Source organism: Sapajus apella, unplaced genomic scaffold (genome assembly GCF_009761245.1).
Source record: "Sapajus apella isolate SASKATOON/1434 unplaced genomic scaffold, GSC_monkey_1.0 scaffold31, whole genome shotgun sequence".
Classification (NCBI taxonomy): Eukaryota; Metazoa; Chordata; class Mammalia; order Primates; family Cebidae; genus Sapajus; species Sapajus apella.
The window spans coordinates 10,214,551-10,230,058 of record NW_022436971.1 but is presented as its reverse complement, the minus strand read 5'-3'; the positions used below and the strand labels follow the sequence as shown (position 1 = coordinate 10,230,058).

At 37.2% G+C, this 15,508-nt stretch overlaps 1 protein-coding gene and 1 long non-coding RNA gene across 5 annotated transcripts in view; one reads left to right on the top strand and one right to left on the bottom strand.

Moving 5' to 3' along the window:
* Positions 1 to 15,508, bottom strand: part of NBAS (NBAS subunit of NRZ tethering complex) — a 434,255-nt gene that overhangs the window by 373,753 nt on the left and 44,994 nt on the right. For all 4 annotated transcript variants that reach the window (XR_004273780.1, XM_032294320.1, XM_032294322.1 and 1 more), the window contains 2 exons: positions 12,842 to 12,980; positions 5,228 to 5,296 (listed from right to left, as the gene is read on the bottom strand). Coding sequence is in view for 3 of the 4 variants with exons in the window: in XM_032294320.1 (XP_032150211.1) it covers positions 5,228 to 5,296; positions 12,842 to 12,980 (208 nt within the window). In the remaining variant the exon portion in view is untranslated. The remainder of the gene's footprint in view (positions 1 to 5,227; positions 5,297 to 12,841; positions 12,981 to 15,508) is intronic.
* On the top strand, positions 300 to 9,658 carry LOC116562129. Its single transcript, XR_004273784.1, has 3 exons — positions 300 to 377; positions 5,028 to 5,038; positions 9,646 to 9,658. It is a non-coding gene; the product is annotated as an uncharacterized LOC116562129 (long non-coding RNA).

Here is a 15,508-nt window from a genome sequence, read left to right as displayed (position 1 = left end):
CTACACACCAAGGTTGAAATCCCAGCTATGCCACTCACTCTAAAACCTTACTTAATTTTTCTAATCTGATTCTAATCTATAAAATCTGGATAATACTACTACGCCTTTTGGGTTGTAAGGTTTTAAAGATAATTAAAATATATATATTTGTCCCAATAATAAAAATATTTATACATACACACAGTGCCTCACATATAAACATTTAAAATGGGACTATTCAAAAAATAACAGACGCTGGCAAGGTGGTGGAGAAAAAGGAACGCTTACATACTGCTAGTGGGAACGTAAATTAGTTCAAACATTGTGGAAGACAGTGTGGCAATTCCTCAAAGACCTAAAAACGGAAATACCATTCGACCCAGTAATCCCTTTACTGGGTGATATGGTCTGGATCTGTGTCCCCACCCAAATTTCATGTCGAACTGGAGGAGGGGCCTGATGGGAGGTAACTGAATCACAGGGGAAGATTTCCCCTTGGTGTTCTCGTGATAGTGAGTTCTCACAAGATCTGATGGTTTAAACGTGTGTGGCACTTCCCCATTTGCGCTCTCTCTCTCCTGCTCTGCCATGGTAAAGATGTGTTTCCTTCCTCTTCACCTTTCTCCATGACTGTAAGTTTCCTGAGGCCTCCCAGTCATGCTTCCTGTTACTCTTTTCTTCATAAATTACCCAGTTCAGGTAGTTAAGTACTTTTTTTTTTTTTTAGAAAGAGTGTTTCCCCCAATCCCCCAGGCTGTAGAACAGTGGTGCAATTCTTGGCTCACTTTAACCTCTACCCTCTGGGTTCAAGGGATCCTCCCACTCCAGCCTCACAAGTAGCCGGGATGACAAGTGTGCACTACCATACCCAACTAATTTTTGTATTTTTAGTAAAAAATGGAGTTTTACCATGTTGGCCAGTCTGGTCTCAAACTCCTGACCTCAAGTGATCCGCCTGCCTCAGCCTCCCAAGTGCTGGGATTATAGGCATAAGCCACTGTGGTAGTTCATTATAGTAGTGTGAGAACGGACTAGTACATTGCGTATAAAGCCAGGGAAATATACATCTTTCTGTCATAAAGACACGTGCACACATATGTTCACTGCAGCACTAATCACAATAGCAAAGACATGGAATAAACCTAAATGCCCATCAATGATTGGCTGGATACAGAAAATGTGGTACATACATGGAATACTATCCAGCCATAAAAAAGAACAACAACATTATGTCTTTTTCAGCAACATGGATAGAGCTGGAGGCCATTATCCTTAGAAAACTAACGCAGGAACAGAAAATCAAATACCGCATGTTCTTACTTGTAAGTAGGAGCTAAATGATGAGAACATATGGACACACAGAGGAAAGCAACACATACTGGGGCCTACGAAAAAGTGGAGGGTGGGAGGAAGGAGAGGATAAGGAAAAATAAATGAGACTAGGCTTAATAGTTGGGTGATGAAATGATCTATACAATAAATCCCCATGACACAAGTTTACCTTTACAACAAACCTGCACATGTACCCCTGAACTTATAATAAAAGTTAAATCAAATTTAAAAAAAAGTAAAATGAGACTATTTGAAAATATTTTTACTGAGAAGGCATAGTGATGTTTTATTAAGAAAAACTGTATAAATTGTTAAAATATGAACACAAATAAATTGTCAAGAAATACGGCTTTATAGCAAAGAGTGAATATCACTTGTATCTGCTGCAATCCACTCTATTCCACTAGCTCCAATATCCATTATCCACTCTATTCCACTAGCTCCAATATCTATTTGTTCTTTCCTAATTAAAAACGCTATTAAAGTCTTCTACTACTGGCAGCAGTATTTGAAGAATGAGTTGTACTTCCTCTCAAACATTGCTATAAAACTTCCTAACTGTCCTTTCCAAGACAGGGTTTTTTAAAGTGTTAAACATCAGAACTTTGTACTGAAATTAATCACCTGTCATCTAATTTAACAGAATTAAAAATGAGTGATTTCCAATTTCCTGTAACTTTCAAGTATATAGTCTGTATTTAAAAGAGTACTGTTTTCTTGTGCATACATTCTGAAGTACTACATATTCTTAAAGAAAAAATACTCAGATCCATAAAAAAAAAAATTTCTAAGAGCTGCTCTTTCAACAGTCCACAAGTACTTATTGAATATTACAAATTCAACAATATTAGGTGTCAGGCATTGTTGTACACTGTAGAAGTCAGCAATGAACCAAACAAACACAAATTCCCACCCTCAAGAAGTTTACTACATATTCTATCCCACTATGTTTTAGAAGTCTAATAAACATACACACATACACACACACACACACTCACACACACACACACACACACACACACACACACACACACACACACAAAATTAGAAATCTATCCTTCAAATCAAAATAAAGTCAGCCTCAAAAGCCTGATTAAACAGCCTGTGACAAAAACACTGCAAATGCATGAAGGAAAGAAGAAAGTCATTTGAAAAATAAAAAAATTCCAAGCCAATACCCTTTATAAAAGAATATAAATAATTCTTATTTTTAATATACTCTCTTAAAAGATAATATATGCCAGACAACAAGAAGTTATTACTTAAAGCCACATAAGTTTTGGGCATAATAAATCACAATCCAAAAAGAACATGTGGACTACTAATTATTAATTCTATAATTCAGGACAAAGAAATTAACAGACAGCTAACAGTCATCACCATTATTATTTACTAAGTGTCTGCAATATGACAATCACTGTTAGCTATTTTACGTTAGTACCTCTAATACTGTACAATCCCAGTGTTTCTACTTTATAGTCTCACAAGTTATTTAAATGAACTAAATATTCATCATATGGTTATACAGGAAAGCAGATTCATTTTGTAAAGATATTAGTAGTTCAGAGGAACATTCTTTTTTTTTGAGACAGGGTCTCACTCTGTCCTGCAGGTTGCAGTGCAGTGGCACGATCGTGGCTCACTGCATCCTCAACCTCCTGGGCTCAAGTAATCCTCCCACCTCAGCCTCCCAAAGAGCTGGGATAACAGGCTAAGCCACGACACCAGGCCAAGAGGACCACATTTGAAGAGAAACATAATTGTTGCCAAACTTGAGTAGTAAAATAGGTGATTCTTTCTAAGACAATAAGTAATTTATCATCTCTGCTACTTTAAAACTCATCTTAGTTTCTGTTTCTTCCAAATTATCAACTAAAGGCTTAAGACAATAACCAACTAGAAGTGGTGAAAACAAGCACTGGATCACAAACCAACAGAAGACCCAACACATCTCTGACACTGTCTAGATAAGTGAGTTTAGGCGCACATTTATCGTGAGGCCTTAATCCCTTCATCAATAAAAAGTAGGCATCATAATGCCAGCGTAGGTAATGCAAACCTCCTGTAAGATCTGAGAAAACACTTGTCAAAGTGTTACAGTAATAAGAAATTATTAGGTAAGCCCTATGAGCTCTTTCAGCTCTAAAATTATAGTACAGTCATGCATCACTTAACAGCAGGGAGATGTTCTGCAAAATGCGTCATTAGGTGATTCTGTCATTGTGAAAACATCATACATAGAGTGTACTTACACAAACCTAGACGGTGTAGCCTACTACGCACCTAGGCTGGATGGTATAGCCTATTGTTCCTAGGCTACGAACCTGCTCAGCATGTTGCTCTGCTGAATACTGTGGACAACTGGAACACAATGGTAAGTACTTGTGTATCTCAACACAGAAAAGGTACAGTAAAAATATGGTGTAAAAGATAAAAAATGGAACACCTGTATAAGGGTATTCACCATGAATGGAGGCTGCAGAACTAGAAGTTGCTTTGGGTGAGTCAGTGAGTGAGTGGCGAGTGAATGTGAAGGGCTAGGACATTACTGCACATGACTGCAGAGTATAAACACCATCACTCAGGCTATACTACATTTATTTTTAAATATTTTCTTTCTTCAAGAATAAATTAGCCTTATCTTACTATAACGTTTTTATTTTATAAACTTTTGTTTACCTTTTTGACTTTTGTGATAACGTCAGCTAAAAACACAAATACATTGTACGTACATCTGTACAAAAAAGAATTTCTTTACATTCTTGTACTATAAACTTTTGCACTTCATTCTTTCACTTTTTAAATATTTTTTTAAAAAACTAACACACAAACAGACACATTAGCCCAGGCCGACCCAGGGTCAGGATCATCAACACCATCTTCTACCTCCACATCTTGTCCCACTGGAAGGTGCTGAGGGACAATAACACTCATGGAGTTGTAATCACCTATGATAAGAATGCTTCCCCTGGAAGGCCTGCTGAAGGACCTGCCCAAGGCTGTTTTATGGTTAACACTTTTTTTTAATAAGTAAAAGGAGTACTCTCTAAAACAATGATAAATAGTACAGTACAGTCAAGGCCTCCACATCCACGGGTTCCACATCCTCTGATTCAACCAACTATGGATTGAAAATACAGCATTTGAGGGATATAGAATCTGCAGATATAGAGGTCTGACTTTTCATATCAGCAAGTTCTACAGGGAAAGAAAGTGAAGCAGTGAAAAAGATTAGATTATTTGATTTTCCTCCAAGACACAGGAGTATGATTTGATTCCCCAGTATAGGTCAAGACTCTTCTGAAAGTCACACAGAGAAACAAATGTAACCACCTCGCAGAGGCAATTCCTAAGTGTATCACTGACACTCATCTGGATGAAACGGTCTAACATCCTTGCCATGGATCCACGCTTCTGCTAAGTAACAAAACAGTAACACGATGGTATTTAAAACCCAGGGTCAATGAGGCACATTTCTTCTTGGAGCATCAGCAATCTCAGATTTGGGAAAGAAGCTTTTTTTTTTTTTTTTTTTTTTTTTTACTATTAAGCCAAAAAAGGATATATTATGAACGACAGTGCAAAATTCACAAGATTTGTAAAGATAAAATAGGAAATCCAAAGATATATAATGCATCTAGGAGAATTCCTTGAGCTATATTCCCAGACCCCAAGAGAGTTGGGTACATTCTCCATAATTTTTTTTTTGAGATAAGGTTGATACCCAGTAAAATATACAAATCTTCAGCAACAGCTCTATGAATTCTAACTAATGCATATGCTTACATAGTGTATAATTATGAATACATTCAAATGAAGATACAAAAAATTTGACGTTCATTCAGCTTTAACCTTGAAGGTACTTCTGGGTAAAAATGTTTGAGAAGCCCACCAGAGTTAAGCCAGTTTACGTTACCTGTTCTTGTCCCTGGCGACTGTAAAACTTGACACTTAACATCCTTAATAATCCAAGTGTCTTTGGTACCTGGGAAATAAATGCATCATGCGAAGAAAGGTTAATGAAATGACTTATCGACTTATCATTGTAAAATGTACTTTTATAATGAAATAAAAATTACAGCAAATCTAGTATTTTTTAAATGATTAAAGAAAATCACCAATAAGGTGTCAAGGATTGTGGTGAGATTCTGTTAAAAAAAAAATCCACCAAGTGGTACAATCGTATAAAATATATCCATGAGCAAATGCTTTTTAAAATATATATCTAGTATAATTTATGCAAATCAGAATCCACTGCAAGCTCTTCTCAAATAAGGCTGCCTAAGGTTACCAAATATCCTAACATCAGTATGGAAAAAAGCCGAAACTTCCAAAGAAATTTCATCCATTAACAACTGATTCTATGCTTGAAAAACACCAGAAAAAGACTTCATCTTTAGAAATCAGTGTATAAAATAATTTAATACAACACATGACAATTTTTGCCTTTAGACTTAGAAATTATACCTACAAAAGCAAGGAAGGCAGATGACTGTATTTTTTTCAAATGGAAAATAAGCACAGTTGAGGATGTAGAGAATTTGGAACCTTCATACGCTATTGATGGAAACATGAAACTGTACAGCCACTGTGGAAAAAGTTCGGTGGTTCCTCAAAATCTTAAACATAAAATAGCACATGACCCAGCAATTCTATCCTAGATCTATACACAAAAGAATTGAAATAATCAAGTGTTCAAACAAATATTAGTACATGAATGTTCACAATAGCCAGAACTTCTGAGTTGAAAACATGAGGGATGGCCTTGATACACATCTCCAAATATTTCCTCCAAAAAAAATCAAGAACAAGAAAGGGAGATAAATCTACACAGAAACCATCCTCTCAGCCTAGCCTGAAGATAGAGAACAACTCAAACTTTAAAATAACTGTAAGCAAAAGGAGAGAAATCACCAAATCCCAGTGTGTCATCTCCATTGCTCCTGCCAAACCCTATGTCCCACTCACCCCCATAGTGACCTGCCACAAGGTGCAGTGGTGAGCAAAAGCAAATTCAAAGATACCTAGAGAGGTCAGAGGGGAGCTGGCAAAAATGTCTAAGGTCCATCTAAAACCAAAACCACCACCAAAAAGACTAAGTCCACTCTGAGGGAAAATACTATAGAAGCATCCAGGTTGATCAGACATGGGCTGCCGGGAAGGGACCCCAGTGTGGGCATGCTGTGAAGGGGCAGGCTTCCAAACAACAGAGCTTCAGAGGGAGAAAAAGGTCAAAAAGGAAGAAGCACCTTTTGCCAAAGGGGTGGTAAAGGGGAAAAGAAGCAAAGGGGGAAATGCAGTGTGCAGCAAGACAACAGACAACCACAACATCAGAGGAGCCACGCCCCCTCCTGCCACCAAAACAAAACCACAGAAATCTAAGGTGTTTGAACTTTACTGACAAAAGAGGGCACCATTAACCTACAAATCTTGTAAAGTATTCCAATACCATAAAAATGAACAAGAAACCAATTCACAAATACTTTGCAGACATGAGAAGATAAAAGTCAACACATCAACAAAGAGAAATTACGGCTGAAAAAACAACCATTAAGCAAAAGAAAACTTTAACACAGCACTCCAAAAGGAATTAAAAATGGTCAAACAAGCATCTGAGAATGTGGACAACTTGAAAAACTACCTTAAATCAAAAATTCAGTTAACTGAGAATAGAACTGGACTAGAAAAGTGAAAAACAGTTAATAATAAAAAGCTCAATAAATTCAGGAAATAAATATAACAAAAAGACAAAATTATCTAAAAAATAAAGAATAAATTACAAGGTACTCAAAGGATAATTTAATAAGGGGCTTTAAAGGAAGACACGAAAAAAAATGAAAACAAGATGTGAAAAGGAAATGAGATAAAGGAAGAGGTAAAAAGAATAAAAAAATACTGGAAAGAGAATATAGTAAAAAGCAGTAACATTTGGATTAGCAGAGAATCTTTAGAAGATAAACAAAACCGAAGCACAGAATATTTAAAATTATAATCCAAGAAAACTTTTCAGAATTAGAAAGTAGAAAAAAATTTGAATCGAGACACTAAAAGAATCAATGGATATCCAGGAAATTTAAATTTAGAATGATCAACTCCAACATCCTAGGAAGCTATTAGATTTCAAAGATAAAGAAAATAAGGACCTCCAAGAAAAAATGACTAATAACATATGAGGGGTAAATAATTTGATTGCAGCAGACTTTTCAAATCCCATACAAAGCAAAACAAGAGCAGCATTTTTTAAAAGTTTAAAGAAAAGGTGAACCAAGGATTTTATATCCAGACAAGTTTTCCCTCAAATACCAAGTTACAGCAAAACAGTTTTGAACATAAAATACAAAGACTTAAGAAACTCATCACCTTTGAGCCCTTCTCAAAACATATTAGAAAGTAACTTCATCCAACCATAAGACAACTGGGAAAACTTCAGCAAAAGAGCTGAGTAAGCATTTTAAAATACATAAATAGATGTCTAAGACTAAACTAAGCTGGGAACACAAGCAGAAACCAATGTACAAATACTATGCATGTGACAAAGCAGAAATAAAACAACTAAAAAAGGAAAGAGGAAAGCAGAATAAGCTGATGTAGTAGAAATCAAAGAATACCAAGAAAGCAAACTCGTAAAACGCTGGAAGACATTGATAACATCAGTAAGAATAGTTTCCATGAAATGATGGAGGTAAATCTCCATTCAAGTGAATTCAAGACAGAATGGAAGGAGAGGAATTGGAAACAAGTACAGACAACTCTTGAATATTTTAAAGGAAGGAAATGAAATGGGATGGTAGCTAGAGGGCAAAGTAGAGTCTGAAGAGATTTTGTGAGGGGAAAAATAACAGCATGTTACATGCCGATAAACCTAAGAGATAACAAAATTTCTCATGTAAGAAGAATATCCTTCAATAAACAAGAGTGGGAGATCCAGTGGATAAACACAGGGGCAGGCCTTAGCTGGAGCAAGGACAGTTCCTCTGTCTGATAACAGGTAAATTACAATACAGAGACACAGCTGCCAGCGGGTGGTGGGATCCTGTGGAAGTATTCCCTCTGATTACTTCTATTTTTTTTCAGGGAAATAGGATTTCTCATGGAAACAGGATTTCAAAAAGTCTATGTTCTTTCCACAACAACATTCTATAATGAAAAAGCAGCACTAGCAGCAGCAATAATAAAAATTCAGTCAACTTTTGTTCATTCTTTTTTTTTTTTGAAACAGAGTCTTGCTCTGTTGCCAGGCACCAGGTTGGATTGCAGCGGCACAATCTCGGCTCACTGCCACCTATGCCTCCCAGATTCAAACAATTCTCCTGCCTCAGCCTCCCAAGCAGCTGGGACTACAGGCGCACGGCACCACGCCCAGCTAATTTTTGTATTCTTTAGTAGTGACGGGGTTTCACCATGTTTGCCGGATGGTTTCGATCTCTTGACCTCATGATCCACCCGCCTCGGCCTCCCAAACTGCTGGGATTACAGGCATAAGCTACCACGCCCAGCTAACTTTTGTTCATTCTTATACAGTTTTCCAAAATTCTGATCTTAAAAATACAGACAACAATAAATAATTAACACTGTAGATCATCTTACAGTTTATCAAATGTCTTTACATATTACCTCAACTAAATCCTGGCAAAAGCCTTAATAGACAGTGGTAAGTGATAAGGTGGAATTCAAACACCAGCCTTCTGACTCCACAGCCTGGGTCTTTCCTTTGTCCCAGCTACTAAATTCTAATCTGGTACTTGTTACAGCTTATTGCGCTTATTTGTGGACACAGCTGTTCTGCCAACATGCAGCAAATGCCTTGAGGGCTGTTATCAGTATTTTCATATTCCTAATAACTGGAGCAGTAATTAAATGTTGAACAAATGAATAAATAAAACTATCTCACACAGATGACACTAACATCAATTCGGAAACTTTGGTCACTGCACTTACTGAATTTTGCACAGTCTGTTTTACAACCCAGCTGCCTTGTGAGAGACTACAATCTATGTGTCAGCAGCATTTTTCAGTCAATACCTACACCAAGACAACAGCAACCTTAAACAAACAATAAGAGGAGGTTCAATGAGAACAATATCTGCCACCTGACGAAAGGAACTAATCCTATAACCTCAAATTACTTTGAGGTGAGGGAAGGCTATGCAGAATGATTGTAAGTTTAGCTGCAAGACACAGCCACGAACATAATTAAAACACACTTGCAGCATTTCAAGAAGTTAATCATACAGCAGAGCATTCAATTTGCAATTCAATACTTTTTCCCACTTATTTTGTCAGTGCACAGGCAATTTTCTTTAAAAAGACTTCAATACTGAAGCCTCAGGCCAGAAGGACCATAAATAGCAGAGGAGATTCCAATGCTTTGGCAAGGTGCAAAGGAAAAACACAGGAAAATTCAAAGAAGCTAAGGTAAAAAAAGGTTCCCTGGTATGTAACTTCCCACTCGCTTGCCCACTCAGTCACAAATAAACACTTGATTACACCACACCAGAAGGGACTTTCACTGCTTACCTACGTTACCTCTCCTTATGCCCTCTACACACATCAACTTTTCTTTTTTCCCTCAACACTATTTTGACAAATTTCACAGCTACAGAAAAGTTGAAATGACTGTACATTGAAACATGAGTTATCATCTGGGTAGACCAGTTATTAACATTTTGCCAGGTCTGCTTTATCTCTATGTATGTGCAGGTATATGTATCTAGACACACATACTTTATTTCACTGAATCAATAGAAAATAAGCTGCAGACTTGGCTGGGTATAGTGGCTCACACCTGTAATCCTAGTACTTTGGGAGGCCGAGGAGGGTGGATCACCCGAGATCATGAGTTCAAGACCAGCCTGGCCAATATGACGAAAACCCGTCTCGAATAAACACAAAAATTAGCCGGGCATGATGGTGGGTGCCTGTAACCCCAGCTCCTCGGGAGGCTGAGACGGAAGAATCGCTTGAACCTGAGAGACAGTGGCTTCAGTGATCCATGATCGCACACTGTACTCCAGCCTGGGCAGCTGAGCAAGACTGTCTCAAAAAAAAAAAAAAAAAAAAAAAAAAAGTTGAAGACATCATGCTTATTTTAGATGAGAGAGAAACTTCTTCGAACTAAGATCTGCCCTGAAACATCTTGCATATAAAACTACAAGCTGGATATGACCTAAATCAGAGATAAACATAGCTAAATTCCTACAGATATGAACTAACATGTCCAATATGTATGAGTAACTTCTACCTCACTCTACTTTTATAGATTTTGGAATAATCATCATAGCATATATTAGAGAGTGCTACTGATAGGTACACAGGGTGGGGATGCAGAGCATAAACTAGAAGACCTGACTCATACCATGCCTGTATTTTGCTCTACTGTGCCTTAGACTCCTTATTTGTGAACTGTGGGCAATAATACTCCAACTGTTCTCCTTACTAGGTCCTGCAGAGAGAATAAAGGGGTGGTAGGCTAGGTAGATGGATAATAAACGGAAGGAAAGGCACAGGCACCGCACTGCATCCGCTGCTCTATATCTACAAACTGGCTTAAGAGCTGGTGCCATATAAACAAGTAAGTTGACTTCATTTAAAGAAAAAGAAACTACTACTTTGTTGGGTTAAATCACAATCACATACTGCAGTATATATTAAATGCTAAAAATAAAATTCACAGAGATTGCTATAACTGCAAAATATTTCTTTTCCAAAGTACTTCTTCATTAGTTTATTTTTGACCCTAAAATCTTTTAACAGTTTGTTTTAGAAGACAGTTTGAAATGAATATATATATATATATATATTTTTTTTTTTTAAGACAAAAAGAACTACATAATCACTATATTCTGGTTCAGGGGTCAGCAAATTTTTCTGTAGCCAGTAAGATAGATGTTAAATAGTTTTTACTTTTTGAGTCATAGGATCCCTGTGACAACTACATAGCTGTGTGGTTATAGCAAGATTTACATATTGTATATGAAATGAATATATTTTAAGGCAAATTCATTATCAAAATGAACAACATAACATGTTTGATTATGTTGTGTTTCACTTTAATTTCTAGATTTCTTCCCTCACTTCCCTCATCTGAGTGCCCACTAGGCAACATGGCAAGACCAAGCTGCATAATTTTGACCAAGTGCTCACTTTCTTTTTTTTTTTTTTTTTTTTCTTTTTTCTTTGCAAGAAGTCTTGCTCTGTTGCCCAGGCAGGCTGGAGTGCACTGGCACAATGTTAGCTCACTGCAACCTCCACCTCCCGGGTTAAAGCAATTCCCCTGCCTCAGCCTCCTGAGTAGTTCGGATTACAGATGTGCGTCACCATGCCTGGCTAATTTTTGTATTTTTTGTAGAGATGGGGTTTCACCATGTTGGTCAGCCTGGTCTCAAACTCCTGACCTTGGAATCTGCCCAACTCAGCCTCCCAAAGTGCTGGGATTACAGGTGTGAGCCACCATACCCAACCCAAGTGCTCACTTTCATACAGTTTACACAAATAACCAAGATATGCAAGATTATAGTGTGGCGAGGATGATAAACATAATTAGTATTTACCAATACCTAGTTTTTCAGACCTTTCTGGATACACAGAATACTATTTCCCTGCCCCCTCGAAGCTAGGAGGGGACATAATACAATAAATGAGCTGTAAATAGAACCAACATCACTCTGGTCTAAGACAGTAAAAACTTCCACCTTTTATCCTTCCCTTCCCTTCCTGAGACCATAAATTGAGATAGTGGGACCTCAAAAGGTCACCACTTTCCACGGATCTTTTAATCATCACTTGAAACAAGTTGCCCAGGAGTGTCATTATCTCAAAAAGCAGATTTTGCCACAAAATAAGAAAAAAATCTGTATGTGATAAGCCACAGAAAATTTAGGACTTTGCATTTGCTTATTTGACTGCTTGAATTATCACAACAGAGCCTCGGCTATGCTGACTACTGCAGCCTCAAGGAGTGTCTGACACAAAATAGAAGCTCAATAAATAAGTATAGAATGAACTAATGGATAAATGGATGGATAGATGAAAAGTCCATTAAATGTGGAACAATATGGAAGTCTGGACTCTAATTCTGCCATTTGCTAGCTGGATGACCAGGGCAACTTACTTAACTACACCTCACTTAACACCTCATCAACAGACTTGGGCCAGTAACAATATTTACCTCAAAGGGTTACTTAGAATTAAATGAGTTAAAGCATGTCAAAAGCACTCAGAATAGTTGTCAACATATTAAAAAGTGCTTAATACATGTTTACATCTAAACAGGCAAATACAAGGAATGGGGCTGCTGTTAGGTTGTTTTTCTAATATCTGAAAATGTCACTACAAAAATTATTCCAAGTTAAATACAATATGCCTCAACTTGTTATTTGAAAGAAATAAAATTATACCAGCATTAATTCACTGTCCTCATTTAAGACAAAATTATTTCTTCCTCTATACCTTACAAAGGATTTATTTGTCTAAGACAAATAGCATAGTGAAATGACATACAGCAAAGTGAAGCGTCATAACTAATACTTACTGCTATAACCCTTTCTCCACCATTAGTAACCTGCTTATAATAAGGTGATCCTGAAAGAACTCTCCAGGCAGAAAGGCCACAGCTAGAAGCTTTTGACACACCTACTTCAGCAGTTTCACATCCACCAACCAGTAAAAGTCTAAAAAAGAGAAAAATTTTTTAAAAATCGACAAATTACAAATATAAATAAGAGCAAAACCAAAAGGACGCAGTCTCCTTGATGAAGAAAATGTATAAAGCACTGCTATTAATATTTACTAAACCTAGAAGGTAAATATTTCAGAGGAAACAATCGAAAGAAAACCACTGTTTTCCAATTAGGGCTTCACCATATTCAGAAGGCAGGCTTAAATACTCAGGTACCTGAAACCCAAGTGGGAACTTAGAAATGAAGAAAAAATGTAAGGCTGGCAACTGAATATCAAAGAAACTGTCTGTATAAACACCAGTAAACTCTAATAAATAGATGTGTAGCCTCACCGAGACACATTATGTATTAATTACGGCAGTGTATCTGATGCAATGAGGGAGCAATTACAGAATGCCAGAAAGAAATGACACCCGGGAGTGCCTGAATGGGAAAGGACCACAGAGCAATAATTAAACTAAAGTAAGACTGGTTAGTAGTTTAGCTGCACACTATGATTGCTTTGCTTTTCTGTTACACTCCATTCATAACCAGAGGCCAGTTACCAACAGGGCAAAATGGCCTAACATATACTAAAGGTTAAAAGACATTACTGCGTAACCACCAAATAAACAAAGCTAATTAATAACGGGACCCCAACAGTCACAATTTTTTAAGTTATGTGCAGTACTTCTGGCAGGGACCTGTATAACAGACATTATAATCACCTGTCTAAAGAAAGAAAAAAGTCTGAAAGTCCTGTTTACCTCCTTCTTGGTCATACTCATAGAAAAACCAAATCTTGAAAAATTTATGTTTCTACACAGAAGTTGAAAGGTGAAAGAAAACACTTCATAAAGTTAGAGTTGGCATATCAGACTAACTCAGTTACAATTTATGTCAACTAAAGCTAACTGTAAATGTTATAAAATTATAAATATCAGTACCTCATTACATAACACCATGAGCTTTCAATACTGACCCTTCAAGACCAGTGGAGGTATATGCCCAAGGGTAGTCAAAAAGCACTACATGATTGTAGAAAGCAACACCTGCCTTCTGTTAATTTTGTTCACCTTGTGTGGCAGGCAACACAGTGGCTCCCAAAAGATGTCCACATCCGAATCCCTGCAGCCTGTAAGTATGTTCTATTACACGGATTTAAGGTTGTACATGGAATTAAGGTTGCTAACCAACTGACTTGAACATAGGGAGACTATTCTGACTTATTCCGGTGGCCCCAAAGTAATCACAAGAATCCTTAAAGTTAGAGAAGGGCAGCAGAAGAGTCAATTTGAGAGTGATATAATGTAACACTTTGGCTTTGAAGGTAGAAGGAGCCACAAGTCAAAAAATCTGAGCAGCTTCTAGTAGCTGGAAAAGGCAACAAAATAGATTCTCCTCATGCCTCCAGAAAGGAACACAGCCCTGATGATATGTTTGATTTTAGCCCAGTAAGACCCATTTTAGACTTCTGATCTCCAGAACTGCAGGGTAAGTTTGTGTTAGCTCACCAAGTTTGTGATTCAAGGAAAATGAATATATACCTTGTTTCTTTCCCAATCCCAAAACTCAGATGACCTGTCAGACTCTAATACCACCAAAAGCCCTCTTCTCATTTGACCACTTTCTAAAGTGTTTCCAAACTAAACTAACAATAACAATTAAAGAACTCCTCTCTATCATACACTCTTAGATCTAAATTTTTCAAAACTGCACAAAATCCTGCTAGGTTTAAGCATGGAGCTTAGCCCAACTCAAAATCTCAAAATCCATAAAGTAATTTAAATGCACTTTCTTCACAGAAGCGCAACTTGAGCTTTCATATAAAGCCTTTTCCCTACTGCCTTTATATGTGGCTCTAACAAATTCTCATCCCAGCAAATTGGAAGCAAAAAATTTTGATATGATGCCTTGAGGCAACCTATTTGGACTGTTCCTACCCTAAACAAATCCTTAGAGCTAACAAGTAATTAACCCTGTTCACCGGGGCAAAAGAGATTGTGGTCCAAAGTCAGGATAGTAGTATGAGTATTACTTGCCCAGAGCATTCATTCTCCTCAAATGATTCTATAATAGTAAAATATTTTCCAAAACAAAGGGTATATCTAGTGCAGATAAAATCATATTATCTCTCAGAATCTAACTCTCAAATTTGTAGAAAATATTGATAAAAAAAGAAAAATACTTTAAACAACACTAAAGATGCTATCAACAAAAACTAGACAGTGAGAAACTGTAAAATAAATGGGCTGCTTCTTTCAGAACTCACATACACACACTCAAAGCAAAAGAGCAACAGATAGAAGGAAGAAATGGAAAAAACACAGGCTGGGTGCAGTGGCTTAGGTCTGTTGTCCCAAAACTTTGGGAGGACAAGGTGGGAGGATTGTTTGTGGCCAACAGTTCAAGATCAGCCTGGGCAACATAGTGAGATGTCAGCTCTACAAAAAAATTAGCCACATGTAATGGTAGGTGCCTACAGTCTCAGCTGGTTGGAAGGCTGAGATGGGAGAATTGCTAGAGGCTAGAAGTTCAAG